The sequence below is a fragment of the Numenius arquata genome, chromosome 13 (assembly GCF_964106895.1).
Source record: "Numenius arquata chromosome 13, bNumArq3.hap1.1, whole genome shotgun sequence".
In the NCBI taxonomy this organism is placed as follows: Eukaryota; Metazoa; Chordata; class Aves; order Charadriiformes; family Scolopacidae; genus Numenius; species Numenius arquata.
In genome coordinates, this window is record NC_133588.1 from 19,250,256 (window position 1) to 19,268,963 (window position 18,708).

Below are 18,708 nucleotides of genomic sequence, written 5' to 3' on the forward strand. Positions count from 1 at the left end.
CACTCTGCTATTGCTGTGATGTTTATGGGCTTTACACAGATTTCCAGGTACTTATATTCGAATGAAAAAAGCATAGCATTTTTATATACAGAAATGTACAGTTTATCAAAAGACAACGTATTTGGATAAGAGGAGAAATACTTATAAGATGTTCCTTTGCCAAAAGTAATGTAAACATCTTTTGCCCCCAGAAATTCAAACGCAAAGAATTTCTATCAACATCGCGTCTCGTTCTGTAGTTGTTAGTCACCTGAGCAGTTCCCACAGCAGAAAGTCAGCCAACAGTGCTTCTAAAAAATTAACAAAAACCCTACTGCATGCTAATTCCCCAGCTTTTTTATATTTCTAATCAGTTCTCTCAGTGTCAAGTGTTGGCCAATGATAATATACATTGGCTTGAATCCATCACCTTCTTTTTAAGCTTATTTTAACTGCAAGAGACTGAGTGGGATATCCCAAAGGAAAAGAGTAGGGAAGAAATTGCAAAAAACTATCTGCTAACATCTATCCATGTAAAAAGCGCTTGCACTTCCAAAAGCACATATTCCCTTTACAGAACAGTCAAAAGAGCAAAATTTTTTTAGCCTTAGTTTCTGTAGGAAGCAAATTATTTATCTGTTCAACTGGCATATAACCAGATATAAAAATATATCCGTATTTGAAAGCTAGTCTTGGTATGTTTGTATCTCCAATAATTCATTGTTTCAATAAAAGTCTCATTTACTCAGTATATAGTCTGAGCAGCTAACGGGAGATTTAATTGGGAGGTGTTTTGCAGGTTTTTTTATAAGCTGTGGATTAAGGATAGGAAACAGGTGCTTATTGCAACTTGTTTTCAAGACCTAGGCCCAAATTCAGCTACCTTTGCTGCGTGCCCAAACTTTTGTCCACAAATAAACATATGGAGCCTTTTACTTCAGCAGGGATTCTATCTGCTGAAATCCTGAATCCTTTTTCCCCATCACTTCTAATGTTTGCCTCCAGTCCATCAGCAGTGCAATCCCCCATAAATACATCTGTGGGCAATTAATCCACACATATAATCGTATGTCACCGGTTGATTCTATAGAGAAAACTTACTGTGTAACTTCTGGTACTGTCTCTTTAGCTGGTCTCAAAAGGATATTTGACTTGCGAATAAATTACTGGAGTTATTCTGACTTTTCATAGTTTGGGATAATCTTGCATTTTCCATTTTTTTTCCCTTAAGCAGATTTCTTATTGAACTTAAATAATACATCTGGAGATAATTTCTTTTTCACAGAGCAAAGCAGTTATAGTTTTTGCCACATCTGAGTGCATTTTGACTGAGAAATCCAAGTGGGGTGGAAGTAAGGGTAGGAGTGTTGCTGTATAGAACTGCTTGCCTGGGGGAGCACGGGGTGTACCTGTGTACCTGCTGCACTACAACCCTTCCACGCAGATGTAAGGCAGGGTCTGCCTGCCCCACATGGCCCCACGGCCCCTTCCTTACACTGTGTCGGGCTGAAGGAGGGAGGATGAAAGGAGAGCAACTGCACCAAACCCAGCCTCTCCACAAGGCATGGAGGCAACTCCAACACTAGGAAAGCCAGGATAAAGCTCAGGTTTGGCACCATCCTTGGGGTACTGTTTAAACATAATTTATTGCCCTTTGGGCTCCCCAATAAGTTTATTTACTTTCAGGTAAAGTAAGTTTTCACATTCTTTCTTGTGCACTGAAATCCTTTCAGCATCAATCAGTTCATGATACAAAGAACCTTTCCAGGAATAAGCAATCAAAATTCCCATTATGCAACAGACATCACTGACTCCAGCAGGATATTCCCTAATTACAGGGAAACGAGTGCCCAGTGACTCCCCGAGAGTCAGTTACTAACAGCTCCAGAAATCGGTCTAATAAATACATTGTCCTTAAAAGCATGAATTCATACAGTGGATCTGTCTCAGGGCTTTGAAAGCCCTTAGTTTTGGCATTCATATAACCAGACTTTGCAAGTGTCCCTTTTCACAACTGACACATTCTCTCTCTCTCTGCTGTACAGAAGTTCACTTCAACCAGAGCAGCCCAACCAGTGAATTCCCCAGCTACGGAGAAAATGGAAGTGATACCAGTTTACTTGTGTCACCGCTTCTGGTGGCTGGAGTAGTGATCGGACTTGTGCTGTTTCTGTCCTGTGTTACAATCATCGTTGGCAGCCTGCGAAAGGACGGACGGCTGAGACACCCGCATCTGAGGAGAGATGCTGTTTATGGTAAGAGAGCTAGTTACAGCGAGATAATGGTTAACTTTATCAGGATCTGGTGCTATGGGCAACAAATAGCATCTGGAAGAAACACATTTCCTAGGATCAGTTTGTCCACCTGGAGCCGGGAATAATTTTTTTTTTTTGCTTTTCCAGAAACATTTATCCAGATAAGTGAATAACATCTGTGTTTTGGGAATACACTTTAGACTCCAAGTGAAATGGAAACTCCAATGGTAATGTTTAGAGGGGAAAAGGGAAAAAAAAAAATCCAAAATACCTAATGTCTACTATTATTGTAACATCTCTTTCTCCTACTTTTCAGCAGCTAAATTTGGGATTAAATAGTTAAACCCAAATTGCAGTTACTGTTCTACCCATGAACAGCAATATTTTTGCATGATAAAATACCGACCATTACGATTCAATCACTACACTTAAATCTACTGCTATGTTCATTTCAGCTCCTTAAAAAACCCTGAAGCCAGGCGAAAACATTCAGGACAATTTTCAAACTGCTTGTTAGAAATAACAATGCTAGAGAAATGGAAAAAGAAAAGCATGGTGATATTTTCAGAGAAATGCAAAAGAATAATCTTAAACAAAGTTGTGCTAGTCTACCCAAGTGAGAATTTTACATTAGCACTCATTAGCCAGCCCAGTATCGCAGCACGCTTCCAGGGGCCAGCAGGGGAGCAGCGGGAGTCACTGTGAAGTTGGCTTCCTTCACTTCTCCAGCCGAAGCAAAGCACAGTGCGTGATAGACAGGATTAGTCCTGGTAAATTCCTCGAGAATAAATTGGCAGAGGTGAAAGCTGCCAGAAGGAGGAACAGGCAGTTCAAGCGAGTCTTGCCCTTTACCCTCTGTTGAGAGAGACACTACTTTAATGTCATTTTAGAAGCTGGCCTTCTCGCCAGGTGCTATTTTAATGCATCTAGTGAAAAGGAGAGACAACACTTTTTTTTTTATTTTAAAAAAAGACCATTGCTGGGGAGCAGGGGAGTGGAGATTGCTGCATTTCCACAATTTCCATTCCTATGGAAATTTAACCCAGAATACTGAGCATTAACCAACTATCCTCAAAGACAGAGAACAGCTTCTTGGTACTTCTGGAGCTATGAGGCTCTTGCATGAAAGCATTAAGAAAGCCCTGAAGCAGGATGATTTTCTCTACTATTTTCCAGTTTTTCCCCTTTTGGTGAATGTTTTTATTGAGAACAGCATTTTCTCCAGACACATACCTACAATCAAACACCAAGCCTCCTTTTAAAAAAACCTTCACAGAATTGGCAAGGTTTCAATCTACACAACTCCTGGGAACTTCAGCAATCCTGCTAACCTTTGAAGCTGCGTGCAGCAGAACTGACACTCCTTTTCAGCTTTTGAGGCACAAAAAAAGCTTTAGACACCTGCATCTTGCAGGGCAGCACTAAACATACAGTCCCTGTGCCACAGTTCATCTACAAATGATGCTAACTTGCTCTTAAAAGTCTTGTGAAACCTGATGGTTCCAGAATACCAGTAATTCCTCTGCTTCAGATAGGTTTTATTTTCTGATTTATGGCAGCGTTATAAACAGTGACACTGCCTCAGAGAATCCACCATGGAGGAAGAGAGCAGCAACTATTAATTGCTTGTTTTCCAGCTCCAGATGGCTTCTCTTACAGTGGCTCTTTTGGAGAGCTGAGATCCACCTGCATGGAGGAGTTTCCCCCAGCTTTTGATTTTGGTTCCTATCTGGATACACTTTCTCAGGTCAACGTCATGTATCCCGATTCACCTCCACGGTAAGCACTTCTCTAAGATTCTGAGTGTTATACTCCATTATATATAGCCCATTATAGCCTGTACTATATACAGTATATTGTATATATACTGTATTATCCTGCACTTGCAATGAAGACAATAAAACTGCTAGACCTATACCTGCTACAAAAACACAGCTCACACACTCTAAATACAAACAGATTTTGTTTAATTTAAGCTCAATCCTTCTTTTGCAGAATATATCTTTACTAAATAAAGACACAATTACTAATACTTACATTAAATTTTATCATATTGATTGCATACTAATGAAACACACAAGTAAAATTACTTATAAACATCTGTCTTTGAAAGATATCATTATACAAGTCGAGGTTTCACTTCCAGGAGAAAAACATATTTTTTTTCCCCAAGAACTTTCAGGTTACATTTATTACTGACCTTGAGACTGTTCAGATCAGAGTAAACAACAAAAACAAAAGGGAGGCGGGGGAAAGGGGAGGGAAGGAGAAGCGCAACAAACCTTTAAACCTTACTGTACTTTTCAGCAAGTCTCACTTCTGAACCCTCTTAACCCCAGTATTCTATCAGAAAGCAGACCTGAAGAAACCGTATCATTCTGCCATACTTAGTAATTGTACTTAACCTCCTAATTTAGGATAGGGAGAAAACTGTTTGGGATTGTTCATCTTTTATCAGCAATCTGCAAAGGAGGACAAGTACCATTTTAGCTGTTTAACCCAAACCTGCTCTGGAGAGCCACAGTTGCCTGGATTGTAGTAGCACCTTTGGAGAAGGGCATCCCTCAGGTATTAGGCAGTTCTAATTGCCTGGGGAGGTAACATCACCAGAAGAGGCTCTTTCCAAAGACGCTCATTCCAGAAATTATATAGCAGCTCCTTCCACACTTGTGTGCCTGCACTCACAATAATACAAGAGCCATCACGAGTGACTAAAGTCACGCTTTAGGCTGTCTGTACCTCCTCTGTGTGCCTTATGCATCTTGAGGTTAATAAATGAAGGAATCCAGTTACTCCCTCCAATGACCCAACAGAAATTGTTTTAAACAGAACATCGCTTCAGGCTTTCTGTAGTGGTCTATCTTACAAACAGCAAATAACGGCTGAACAGCCATGCCCCTCTCCACCTCTTTTTTTTTTTTCTTCTTTCTTTTAAGCAGACTCTGTTCTGAGTTAAACTGGTATATTTGTAAGGCCAGCCCTTTTCTGACTGCTTGTATACATACACAATCTAGAGCAAGTCAGTAGTATGAACATGCAATATATAGATCTTTGCTTTTTCTATTCTATGCACATTTTACAAGCAACCCTTTATGTATTACAAAGTCATACCCTATAATAAATGGGCTTTTAGAGGTGGTGTAAATATTTTAGCAGAAAGCTCACATGTGAAAAATTATTCTGAGCCTGGCATCTAAATTTGTAGAACTTCATATAAATCCACTTTAAAATGTAGACTGGTTTTTGGACCCACACCCACGAGTCTTTACTAATAGAAGCCAGCCAGCTGACACCCAGGCAACAACTTGAGTGGGCATTTGGCCAGATTTTGGAGAACAAGCTCAGACTCCTGTGAACAAGCTCTGAGAACATACTTCTTTAGCAGACCTAAGATTATACCAAAGGCTGCTTCCATTTCCAGTTTGAAACAGGCCCAAAGAAGGATTTTCCACCTCTGTGGAGTTCCCTGTTTGGAAGGAGATACAGGAGTGATGCAGGACAGCATCCTGCTAGATGATTTGGGCTTTCCCATAAATTCTCCAGCTACTGCTGTAATAAGCCTGGCAAAAGTTAACTATCTTGTGTCCTACCTTCTTCTAAGAAACTATTCTGGGACATCAGTACAAGGATCAGAGAGACATAAAGCTTCCCTTCTGGGTTGAGTGCACTGTGTCCCCGAGGAGCCCAAGATCTGACTCTGCAAACACAACAAAGCGCCGCTCATGCCATTAATTGCATTTCTGCATCCCAGGTCAAAAGTAAAAATTACTGTCAATGGCTTTGCTGTTTTCTCACTGCTACCATAGTTAAATATTTTAGAAAGAGTAGCTCTGGCAAATCATCAAAATTTTATTAATTTTTACATCTTAGCAACACAACTTGGAGAAGACTTCAGGAAAAGTAGAGCTTAGCAGATGGTTGAAAGCAAAGCTACATAGAGAGACATTTAAACTTACTATTACAATGAACTATGCAATATATTAACTTTCTGTTCCGAAAAAGTATTGGGTGAGAAGCATTGTATGAATACACTGCATTATGTAAGAGCCTGAAAAACATCTGTATAGCTACTTCTACACTCTCCTCCACAGCATAGCACTAAAGTGTATTTTTTCTAACTAGTAGAGTACAGAGATTATTTGGACCGATGGGCACTAACAGCAGGAAAACTGACTGTCAGACACAGCCTAGAAGCATAAACAAGACATACTTGACCTTGTACATTTCAGATATTAACCGACTGGGATCAATCTTGTTACGTATGATAATGTCTTAGGTAGTAGGTTTACTGAAATGTAGCACTGGCTAAATTAATGCAGTTCCTCCCTCTAATTCATGCAGTGCAAGATGTAATTTAAAGCTAAACTAGCATGTCCAAAAGCTAATAATGCAATTGTAGCATAAACAGAACAGAAATTAAGAGCAGCAAGCAACCCAACTGTGTTGGCAAGTAACTCTCAACAGATATTTGAATTTCAGTGAGTGGAAACTAGTGTCCTGCTGCCATGAGCAGACGCCAAGGCTTCATTGAGCCACATCGTTCTAACATAGCCTGGAAGAGGCAGCAGCATGACATTCCTGCGCACCAGGGGCTATGGGGCTGAGTGTTCCTCAATATACCATTTTTGCTAAAACCATACTTTCTGAGATTATTTCAGTAGAAAGCACGACACCTCTGTTTGGCCAAGGGGGGGATTATAATCAGTCTAGAATGTTCTCATTAGGTTTTACAGTTGGGCTTTAAACCATGAAATGAGTGGAAAAGGAGTTTTAGGGGAAGGCTGATGAAACACAGTCAGAGTTCAGAGCACCCATTGGCTTACCCTATGGCTGAGGGAGAGCTAACTGGTCAGGACTGCCCACTCTCGACTCTCCAGTTGAAAGTCCAATACAAAATACTATTTATATAATAACTTTAATGGGGAAATTAATTTATGAAAAATGCCTTGGGATGTTAATAATTTAATTGCTTTGATATCTAAATCAGAAATTTCATTTGAGGCTCAGTCCGATTATCACCATAGACACTTCCACTAACTGCTCTCATACATTAGATTTTACGTTAGATTTAGAGGAATACCATGCACTGACTTTTGTCATTAGCCTCACATAGTTGTGGGGTGGTTACAGAGAAGCCATTTGGTGAATTTGACTTGACAGCCCAAAACATACAGTGCTTCTACCCATAAACATCCCTTTAGGATAATTAATGACTTTCTAATGAATCTCAGATCTGCATTAGCATCTGTCAGATTGATTTTACACAAGGTGTAGAAGGGAAATATAAAAAAAATTAAAAATGCAGTGGGTATGAACTAAGCAGTTTCAAGATATTAAGGGTTTGTATTTTAGAGCCTATTTCTAACATCTACAGATACTTACAGTAGAGCTAGAAGTTAAGTTAATGTTTCATAGTCTGGGTTATGAGAGATGGCAAAGTATTTATTTCTAAGAAACAGCCTTCCAAGAAAGATGATCCAGGTGATCCAGCAACAATTCTAAACCACAGAATTCTTCACCCCCCAAATTAGGAAACCTGAACAATTCAACCAGGACAAATTATAAGAACAATCTCCCTGCCACAGCTTAACTATCATCATAGTAAATATGACTTAGAAAGAAATACTGGAAAGCCTGTAAATCCCATATTTGCCCATTTGTTCAACATTCACTGTGATGTTTTTAGTATCTTTAAACTTTTAAGAAGAATCAAAGAAAAAAAATAATCAAGAGTATTATTTGGCAGGCAGCAGACCTTTAATCAAAAAAGTCTTCCAGAGTTTGATCAAGACTACTATAGTTGTCATTTTACATATCCCAAACACATGCTGCTGACACTGCGTGGATAATACCTTTGCAGACAGAAATCACGAGCTCCTGCTCATGTTCACTGCACCCAGAGCTCACTGTAACACACACACTTATAGTGAGCTTTCCCAATTATTTTTTATAAGAAATAAGAAAGCAGTTTAAAAATAATTTGAGCTTACATATTTTAAATGGCTTGAAGTACAGTACCAATCAAGGATCAGATAAATAAACAGTTGCATTTTCTCTATGAGAGTCTCTAAAATCCTAATGAGGACATTTGAGGTTCCCTGTATGAAAGGAATTTTATCAACTTTTCATTTTTTGGCCAGAGGAAATGTATTTCATTCTACTCAAAGTGCTTTTTCACTCCTTAGTGATTGGATATTAATGGTATGTACAGAGCTTTAGGCAACCAAGGTTATCACCTTTTTCATCTGTGACTCACGGCTGTCTAATCCAGAACATCACTGAGGAATGACTCTGGAGCAAGAAAGGAGGGATTTAGCTTCAGGAATGTTTTTTATGGAAGCCACAAAAGTCCTCTCTGTATTTCACACTGAAATGTGTCCCGGAGGGCGCACTATGATAAAAACCTGTTAATCACCCATTATCCTCGTATTCACGTTAGAACACATTGGAGGCCTATTACTTAACCAGTGCCCATAGCTTCACTGTCACTTACCTGTAACAGTTACAGAAGTGAAGAGACTAAACACTGCTTATGATCAAGTGATTCTTGTTATATATAAAGATAATGCCAGGCTGAAACGTATCATATCAAATCTTCATCATAGAATGACTTGTTTTATTGACTTTTTTAAAGCTGCACATTTATGTTGAAACTGTATCTGGTATATGTTCTCATGAAAACACTGTTTACATTTAAATTCATTTTTCATCTGGAATATTTATTCAGAGTCACAACTTCCTTAGGATTATCTTGACACATAGTGTAGAATAAAGATCCAAACTTTTAGTGCTTATTAACACAAATAGCCCTATTGTAGTTGCAGGGAATGGGAAATTCCAGAAATAACTATGAACAGAAAAAAGACAGAAAAAAAAATTAATTCCAGGTTTCCTGTCTCTTTAAGGGTTACGTTACTTAAACCTTAGATGTCTCCTTGAACAATACCTTGGATTACATTTTTTTACTATTTCAAAACATTAAAATAGAAAATAACAGTGTTATTTGTTCATGGTTGCCTACTCCCTAGATCAGGCAGGCACCTGGGAGGAGCATGTACCACACCTCTGGGAGCTAAAAAGTCAATTAAGTTTGGAGATCAGCACCACTCTATAGCTAATACAAAGAGAGAATTTTCCTCCAGAGTCCCTTAAGAGGAGTCTCCCTCTTGTTTAAATAGCCGCATTTTGAACATATGTGACAGAACATCCCCAGAAAACACTCCAGTGATTTTTACGGAGCATTGGATGGTTGCTTCAGGGCTCTGGCTTGGCTGGTGCTGGGAGCCGTTATCTTTGGTTGTTCGACATTTGTTACTTACCCCCCCACCCTCTGTAATTTGGGATTGGTCATAGGAAAACATTCTCATGTAATATTGCCCAGGCCCAGAGACAGATGGATTTTAATTTCATGCGAACACAGTAACTAGGAGGACTGAAATGGCAAAGGAGGAGATGCCACTTAACTACATTTGCTTACTCTTGCATTATACATTTCCTCATGGTAGTTACACATCAGCAAAGAACGTATGTAATTTAAGAAAAAAAACACCTCAAAGAAAACACTGAGAGATTTCCAGCTCCTACAAGCCCAGCTGTTAGCAGATTGCGCAGAGACAGCATCATCAGTTGAACTACGTACATAGTCTATACATCTTTTTTTGCCTTTGATCCTCAGACAGTTTCAGACAGTTACGGTATATTTGTTCTAATATCAGCTTTTCTTTATTAGGTAACAACAGCCTTTGTGTTGTTTTCATCATAGCTTAAACCTGTCAGCACACATATTTTCCAGATTTAGTGATTCTGTTTACCGTTATTAAAAGAAGACAATGGGTCATCAGCAAAATGAAAACAATGCAACAGAAGCAATTTTAGTAGAGTCCTAACATTTAACAAATGAACGAAATAAATAGAGACATCTATTTCACAAAGAAGAATTCTTCATTCCCCAGATTTGCCTTTTTTTCCACTCGCTATTGTTTGCATCTTAAAAAATTCTCTAAGTAGAACCTTCTTCTTTCCCCAGAGAGTAGGTCATAATTTATGAATGACAGCTAATTAAATAAGCTCTTTTGGGTTTCCTTAGCAACAAACCTATCCTAATACTTACCGCAATGAGACCTGACAAATTCATGAAGTTATTTATCCCCCACACAACATTCTGAGTCAACAAGGTCAGCTTGAAGAGTTGCTGTAGTTTTCAAGCAACAGTTTTCTCTTTGCAGATCACATTTACATGCAGTAAGATGATGTTAACAGACATCAGCCCTCCTTGCCTTTCCTCGTATAATTATTCCTTAAAAACACAATAGCGTAGTCTACAAATGACAATGGAGTTATTTTGACAGAAACAAGGCCAAAAAAAAAAAGGCATAGATAACAGCACATTTCATGGCAAGTAACCCCTTCCTTCATACAGGACTGCCTGTATGATACACTGAACCTTAAGATAATATATATTTTTTTTAAATAATGAATTACAGTGAATTCATCACAAGTGCTATAATCAAGGATTTTTTTCAGGGCTGAATAAGAGACGCATGATATTCATGAGATACAGTATAATGAGTTCCTGTGGTCCATTATTAAGTTACGGTAACATAACACTTTTCAAAAGCATTTCCTTTCTTGTCTAGAAGGATTTTCCCATGACTGCTGTACTGAACTTCAAGCATCAGCTACTTTTTACATGTACAAAAACTTCAGAACTGAGTCTGTCAGATAAAACATAACTATCATTGTATTTTTTGTAAGAGACAAGCAAGTATTTTTGGTTTTCCACTTACATTATGCAAGCTCCATGCTCTTGTATTTTTAGTTGTAAAACATATATATACACACACATATATACGTAGGTGTCATTCCCTTAGCAGTTACTGAGGCTGCACTTTTATGATATGGCTAAGAAGTTGTCTGTGAGCTGTGGTGTAAGATCTACCCCAGTTCCCCCATCTCTTACACTTCTACTTCCCTTGTGTTGCACTGATGCCCATCTGACTACGCTATGAGCTTCCATCTCAGGTAGACAGACTGTGCTTTCCTGTCTGCAAAATAAAATTCATGCTTCATTAGTTATACTACAGGGATGCCTCTATAACAGTATAACAGCACTCCGAAAGCACAACCAAATTACTGAGGCTGTTAAACAGAGGGGGAAACAAAACAAACCAACCCAAGAAAAAACAAATACAAAACACTCAGAAGCTAGGGAAAAAAATACAAAGTTAAAGTTGCTTGTATGACCTTAATTCATCTCCTTTCTACCTTCAACTGAAAATGCTAGGAACCTTATCTGCAGCCTCCACTACCAGCATCATAGCAATAGCTGTTTGCAACATCAGTGTTACAAGTGAAGATACCACACTTAGAAGTGAATATGAGAAACTGATTATCTAGCTCATGAATTGCTAATGAAACACAAGGTTGGGTTGTTTTTTTTTAAAAAAAACCCACTATTTGAATGATTTGTAGTTGTCTCCTTGGCTACAACAATCTGTAGGTTCAGCTGTGAGAAGATGCCAAAAAGTTACTTAATTGAAAATCTGGCATGTGTTCCTTACTGCCGTGTTCAATTTTTAAACTGTGAACTTAATTGCCAAAAGTGAGGGGGGGAACATTACTTGCATTGGAGTTTGGAGGAAAAGAGGGAATTCATTTTTATCCATCATATGTAGGAAGAAAAAGTGCCTTAATATTAATATATCGATATTTGAAACTAAACACTAAAATGCCAGATCTTGAATATCATAATTTACTACCCATTTGTCTTGATGTTTAAAAGTCTCCTTCACAAGCAATCATTTTGTTGTTTATCCCACCGAGCACTAGTTCTACAGAGCTGAGCTACAGCCCATGAAAGATATTAATTAAATCCAAGGGAAAGAAATGCAGCTGATCAGGTAACAACAGTAAGCAGAAGGTTCATACTGTGCCCGTTTCTCCTTTAGGTCCGTGGCAGATTTCCCTAGTGCTGGGCTCGGTTCTGAGAAGCTTCTTCCCTTTTGTGCCTCAGCAAAAGGATTAAAAATTTTCCACCTTGAAACTCACATTACTGTGGGCTTTTCAAAACTGGAATTCTTTTACTATGGTAACAGGACCCAGTAGGTGCTCTTCATTAGCCTGATTAAGTCAGTCAAAATCTGTGGAAGGATTTTAATAAATTCACTGGGCTTTGGGTCAACAAAATGTAAATTAAATAAAGATGCAGCTCCTAATAAGTAATCCAAAGAGCGGCTCTTCCTTTACTCTCACCAAGTTCATAAGGAGTTGAGGACATCAGGCCCTCGATCTCTGACTTAGGTCTAAGATCTTGTCAAAGAATATCAGGTGTGCTTGAAAGCTTCAGTGGGCTTAGAGGCTGGGCTGAAATCCTTTCCACATGCTATACAAAACCAACTCAACCTCCTACGTGCTGGGACTTGTTTCTGAAGTATCTAGCAGCCCTATCAAGGATCTTTAGAACGGGTTGTGGTTTTACAAACCATTCTTTTTGATGGAGAAACGGAAATTTTCTAGTCTGAATTTCAAACCATCACCCTCATGAATATAAAAATAAGATGAGAGGGAGGTAAAAATAAAAATGCCTGTAGATATTTAAGTTATTTAATAACCTAGTGCTAAGATTTCACTTTCTTACCTTTCCCTTCCCCAAAAACCACTTCCATCACCCGGATTAGGAACAGTACCATCAAAATCAACAGGAGCACTTTGAGGGAACGGTATGAACAGAGCAGCAGGACCGAGTATTTTTCTAAGGCAGGGCTCCATGGTCTATTGCAGTAGATTTAAGCTCACTCTAACCAAAGCAAGCTGCCCGGCTGCAAGCCACTTATAATCTACAAGTAGGGTTTATTAGCTTGGGTTTAGCCTGGCAGTAATGCAATTACAGGGGACAGAATGACTGCCTGCAGCCTACTGGGAAGACATATGCTAAATATCCTGAGTTTCAGGAAATATCCCAGATCTTAATAGCTCTGCAGTTAGTGTGGTTGAGGAAATGGGTTCTTAATTTGTCTGGCTCCAGCAGAATTGCTTTTCAGGTTAACTGAGTAGGCAAAGGTTTTTACAGGAAACTTTCCCTCCTTCAGAACTGGATTTAAAATGATCCCAAAACAGTTAAACAGGCAGCCACAAACAAAGCAGGTTCGACATTTAAGACCATGATGTTATGACTCTTCCTCACTTTCGCCTGTAGCCAGTGAGCCAGGAAAACAGGACCTTCCTTCAGACCACTAGACCTGGGCTGGTTTGACAGCCATAGCGGAGTCAGCTTTAGTTTACAGAAAAACAAGTGATGACAGAGGACCACCCAGGTAACAGACCAGATTCCCCGGCTGTGGATCAGTGCCCAGGCTGCCAGAACACTGCCGGGCTCCTTGGGCCACAGCACAATCTCTGCAGAGCCCTTCGGCCCAGAGGGCTGGGCAGTGCCAAACACATGGAGCCTGCTCATATCCATCTCTTCCTGCAACTCACAACATGGGAAGACACAGCACAAAGACACACTGGTCTATCCAAGCTCATTATTTACCCCTCATGAGCCTCCCCAGGGTGTGCAGTCTGCCCATCTGCAGTCACACCGGGACAGCAGGCACTGAGCCAGCAGTGGAGCGAGGAGGTACCAGTTGCCCCTGGCTCTAGCTTGGTGGCACAGACAGAACCACAAAGCCTGGATAGGCCCGAGCTGGTTCCTCATGGAAGTCCCACAAACTGGTCTGTCTTGCATTCTTTCTTTTTGAGAGGAATGTGATGGGGAGTCTGCCCAGTCTCAGAATGACCAGCGTGAGTCTGTCAACATCATTCATCACAGCTCTGCACCTCAGCAAGAAATCCTGTGGCCTCTGCCAGCACAGATCTGCAACCCAGACAACTGCTGGCTGAGCACCAGAGACCCGTGAGTCAGGATGAAAGCACTGGATGTGATACTGTGGACTCCATCTAAAGCTCTCTAGACCTTATTTCATAGCTGTAAGATGGCAACACCACTTCCTTTTTCACTACTTACTAGCAGCTGAGAGCAGGAACAAAGCCCCGCTGTGTGACACTTATGGCAATGAGTGCAGCACACACAGCTCTGTGTGACCAGCAGCGTTGGTCCTCCTACACCTGCCTACCAGGAGCTGGGCTTATCCCCGGGCACCTCAGCTGAATGGAGCTGCCACAGGTCTTACTTTCTTACATCATGAGGATGGGGTCTGAACTGTCACCGACACCGCTGGCATTATCTTTAGGTATTTGGAGATGTGCTTTTAAGTATTAGCTCTTGAGCATCTCACACGGCAGGGTAAGCAAGGATGTGGGCTGAGGAACAAAATACCAGAGGATCCTTTTCTTCTCACTTTACCTGCCCCTGTTATGCTGAAAATAATGTACTGTGGCATTTTTCACAGGAATCTAATGAAAAACTCTCTTTCTTTCAGCTACGATGAATGCGTGGGGCCAGGAGCAACACAAATATACATTCCCACAGATGATCCCCCCCCATATTCTCTTATGGACCCTTGTCAAAGAAATGAAATATCTATAAACATTAGCCTGGAAGAGGAAGCAGCATCTGGGACTACAGGACAGGCTGCAAATTATGCAGTCAGGCTGCAGGACTTGCAGCAGCCCATTTCATCCATCTCTTTGTCATCTCTCGCTCTGGAGGCTGCTCCCCTGTATGAGACAGTGGTGTGTGAACAGAATATCCCCATCCCAGTTGTGCCAATGGAAGTACTGAAAAATTCTTCCACTGACTATCAGACCCTTCTGAACCAAATCATGTGAATAAAAGTGGTTCTTTCCTTCAATTCTTCTGAAGAACTCAGACTGACAAAGATATTTAAATGGAAGAATAAAACCTCTAAAAGTTTTACCTATTTTATATCTTTAAACAGGGATGCAATGGGATTTTATTTTTTACAGTGAATTTTGAAAGTTTACCAAAACTTCCCTCTTTGTGCTTCAAAGTGTTCCATGACATCACACAGCATAAAAGAGCAGCGACAAGCAGTGCATCTGACCTTTTTGAAGCATTTCAAAACACATCGCAGTCAGCCACTTTTAACATAGATACATGTTACCCAGTCAAGCCTACTTGCTGATTTTATGATACTTTGCATGTTTTAGAGCAGAAGGAAAAAGAAGAGCATTTTGTTGTCTTTGTAGGCGTTACTAGTCACTTTCATTCAGTGTCTTGGCAACAACGCATTTTTAAATAATTCTTTGTCTAAATATGTATTCCAGAAGACAGAGACAGAATGCTGCCTGCAAAACATGACTATCAGTACCATATACAAAGGAAAAAAAAAAAAGATAGTATTTTGATAGTCACCTTGTTCCTTTGGAAAGCCTAGCCAGTACCAGGCTTTCCAGAGCACTGCAAAGCCTGCTGTAAGTCTTCCTTAAAAGAAAGCAGTGGCAAGGGATAGAGAGGTGGCAGTGGATCCCCAAATACCAATTGGCTTTACTGATGGAAGCTGTACCACAGCTGTGTGCAGGCTGGGAGCAACATGCCCTTCACAGGCAGTGTCTGGGATCCCAGAAGTTGCTCCATGCCACTTCCCATGCATGACCACATTCTCAGGCGCTAACCAGTCTCTTTCTTCAGTACGGAGCCAGTAGTGTTACAAAGGACCCTGACCTCTAGTAATTGCATTAGTGTGATGTAAATAATATATGCTGGACTTGGCATGCGCAGTAACGGAGAACCTCACTCTGTGCAGAAAGAAACCTCTTTTATTAGGCATGATCCTTTTAACTGAAATTTTGGTACCCACAAATCTAGCCTTTGTTCATAGACCTGGACTTCTCACACATTCCTATAATAAATACATACAAAGTTAGAGATGCACAGCAGCAGAACAGCAGGGGTAAATGGCAGATGTGAGAGTTTAACCTGGCATGGTACACAAGCAGCCTACCTCCACATAAGGACTAAACTACATCTTCAACCAGTACTAGTTAGCAGAGTTATCAGAGGCTCATCGCCACTATCTCTCTTAGAGGTATTTTCACTGAAAAAAAAAAAAAAATTACACTGATAAAATGGACTTCAGTTTACTACCCCCACGGAAGGATATGTAAAAAATGAGTATAGTAAATATATAGTTGTGTTTAAAAGGAAGCATCATACAAATTATTAAAATTGCACTTAGATATTCTGTAAATACTAAATAATTTTCAACTGTAATCATCATTCAACACTCCAAAGATTGACACAATTATAATTAATACTTAGATGGGAAGTAATTATATGGTTCTTAGTGCTGTATAAATTATACCATTACTGAGTCATATGCACATGATGAGATAAGGTAAGTATGCATTTTTTGCTAAGTAAATGAGAGTAAACATGTATTTTGCTAAAATAAGAGAATTCTTTTGCAATTCAGCAAGATTTTCAATATTCTCAGTACATTACACCCAAAACAACAAAAATTCATTGCAAAACTGCTGGCAGGCATCACCAGTACAAAGGCTATATTTTCCATTTGTATTTTTAACAGACAGAACTATTCCTCTTTAAAGTACTAGTTTAAACAGTTTTGTGGGATGCAAAGTATCCTGCAATAAGAGAAGCAAAACTCTACACCATCTATAAGGTGTCAGGAATTAAAACCAATATAGGAGTGTACCACTCAGTTTTACTGGCAGGAAAATAAGAAGTGAGGGAGAGCACAGAGGTTTATTCATGCAGAACAGGACATAGGACAGCTTTCATAACTGTGTCTTCCTGCGGCTCTTGGAGACCTGCCTAGAACAGGGTAAGGCACTGGGACCAGACCCTGCTTACTTCAGGCTGCTGTTGGGGAGACGGAGGGGGAAATCTAATAAATAGTAGAATTTAATTTTGGGGTTTTTTCCTGAAAGTGAGTCACTCTTTTACCTGTAACATGGCAAACCTGGCAGTTCTTCTGGAGACAAGCACAGAAGGTTTTCACACCTGGCAGGTGAGCCTCTACTCTGTTACAGATGCTTACAGTTTATGTGCATTTTGGGAAATCCTTTCCACCTGCTCAGCTTTTAACCTGACAGGGATTTCACAACCTTCCACTAACTTTCTGTCTGTGGTTTACAAAACAAGCTAATTTTAAGTAGGATTCTGATGAAAATGGGAGATTTGTATTTTACCTTATAATAGAAATGCATTGCTAAGATTATAGAAAACTAAGCAAAGTCTTTCTTCATTTGATAAGTTACCCATCTGGATTGTATGTAGCAGCATTACTTACAAATAGCTGTCTACTCCCTCTTGTGGTATACCGCTTTGTAATGTTAAGTCATCTAGTTATCACACTACACAGAGTTCACAAGGGACTCGTCCATCAAAATAATTCCAGCTTCTCTCTCTCTCATGGATATGGAAGCCAACCAAAACACACACTTCCATACTGTAGCATTTTTCTAAGTTACCACTAAGTGCATAGGTTATGCCATTCATTATAACCAAGTATCTGTAAAAAACAAACTGTGAATTAAAAGTAGAGTATGCTGCCTTCAGTGATACCTTACCACAATCACTTGCAAGACTGGCTTAGAATTTTCTACTCTTGTTAATCTTTTTAACTAGCTAATATCCAACAATATTGTGGGGAAAAAAGCTTATAATCCAACCCATATACCTCTGCAAACAGACAATACTAGAAAAAGAAGTTTATAGCTCTAAAGCTGCTCTAACAGCTTCTGCTGCTACTACTGGAACAGCGTTGAAATTTCTTGCAATGATGCAATAAGAACATATTTTCATTTACTGGAGAATATTTAAGGTCCTGAATAAATCTCAAAGTTGACAGCATCTCCTGATGCTCCTCTTAAGAAATTCATACCCTCCTATCAGATTTTATCCTGAACTCTCACATAATTTAATGCCAGTCCTAAAACAGGCTTAACACTGGCCTTTCATTTATTACATGATTAATATCAAAGAAAATTGTTTGGACATGCTGTTTCTTGCTATGTGATAACAATACTGTATTTCTGTAGTCATCTCTTTTGCTTTGATTTTTAGTACACTGATCTTTAAACAAAACTTTTAGTAAAGAACATAAATGTATTTGAAATAGCTTCTGTGCTTTTTATTGCATTGGTATCACTTTGGGACTACCCACAGCTTTTCTGACTAAGCAATTTTTGACTAAGCAACATCATGCTTCAGCCACTTATATTTGGATTTTACATTTGTCAGAGATCACAGGAATAAGCAGCCATCGGAGCAGTCAGGTCTCTCCTGCTCAGGAGGACGAGTCAGTGTGTGCCTGGGCAGGATGAGCCCAGCTTCGCAAGAGAAGGAAGGGAAGAGACTGCAATACTGCTGCAGTGAAAATTGTTACCCTCAAAATACTCTCAGATGTTTCAAAAAGCATCAGAAATCCTCACAAACACATTCATAGGTACCTCTGAAAATTACTAAGGTCAGGAAACCAAGAAAGTGGCAACACGCTGCCAAGGAAAAAAGAGGAAAAACCAGGAAATAACAGGCCAATGTTCCCAG

At 39.6% G+C, this 18,708-nt stretch overlaps 1 protein-coding gene across 1 annotated transcript in view; it reads left to right on the forward strand.

Annotated features, from left to right (window-relative positions):
- Nucleotides 1-18,274, forward strand: part of BEAN1 (brain expressed associated with NEDD4 1) — a 43,265-nt gene extending 24,991 nt beyond the window's left edge. Inside the window, exons 4-6 of the mRNA XM_074158130.1 lie at nucleotides 2,025-2,234; nucleotides 3,872-4,013; nucleotides 14,654-18,274. Of these exons, the coding sequence (XP_074014231.1) occupies nucleotides 2,025-2,234; nucleotides 3,872-4,013; nucleotides 14,654-15,002 (701 nt within the window). The 3' untranslated portion in view covers nucleotides 15,003-18,274. The remainder of the gene's footprint in view (nucleotides 1-2,024; nucleotides 2,235-3,871; nucleotides 4,014-14,653) is intronic.
- Nucleotides 18,275-18,708: the final 434 nt, after the last annotated feature.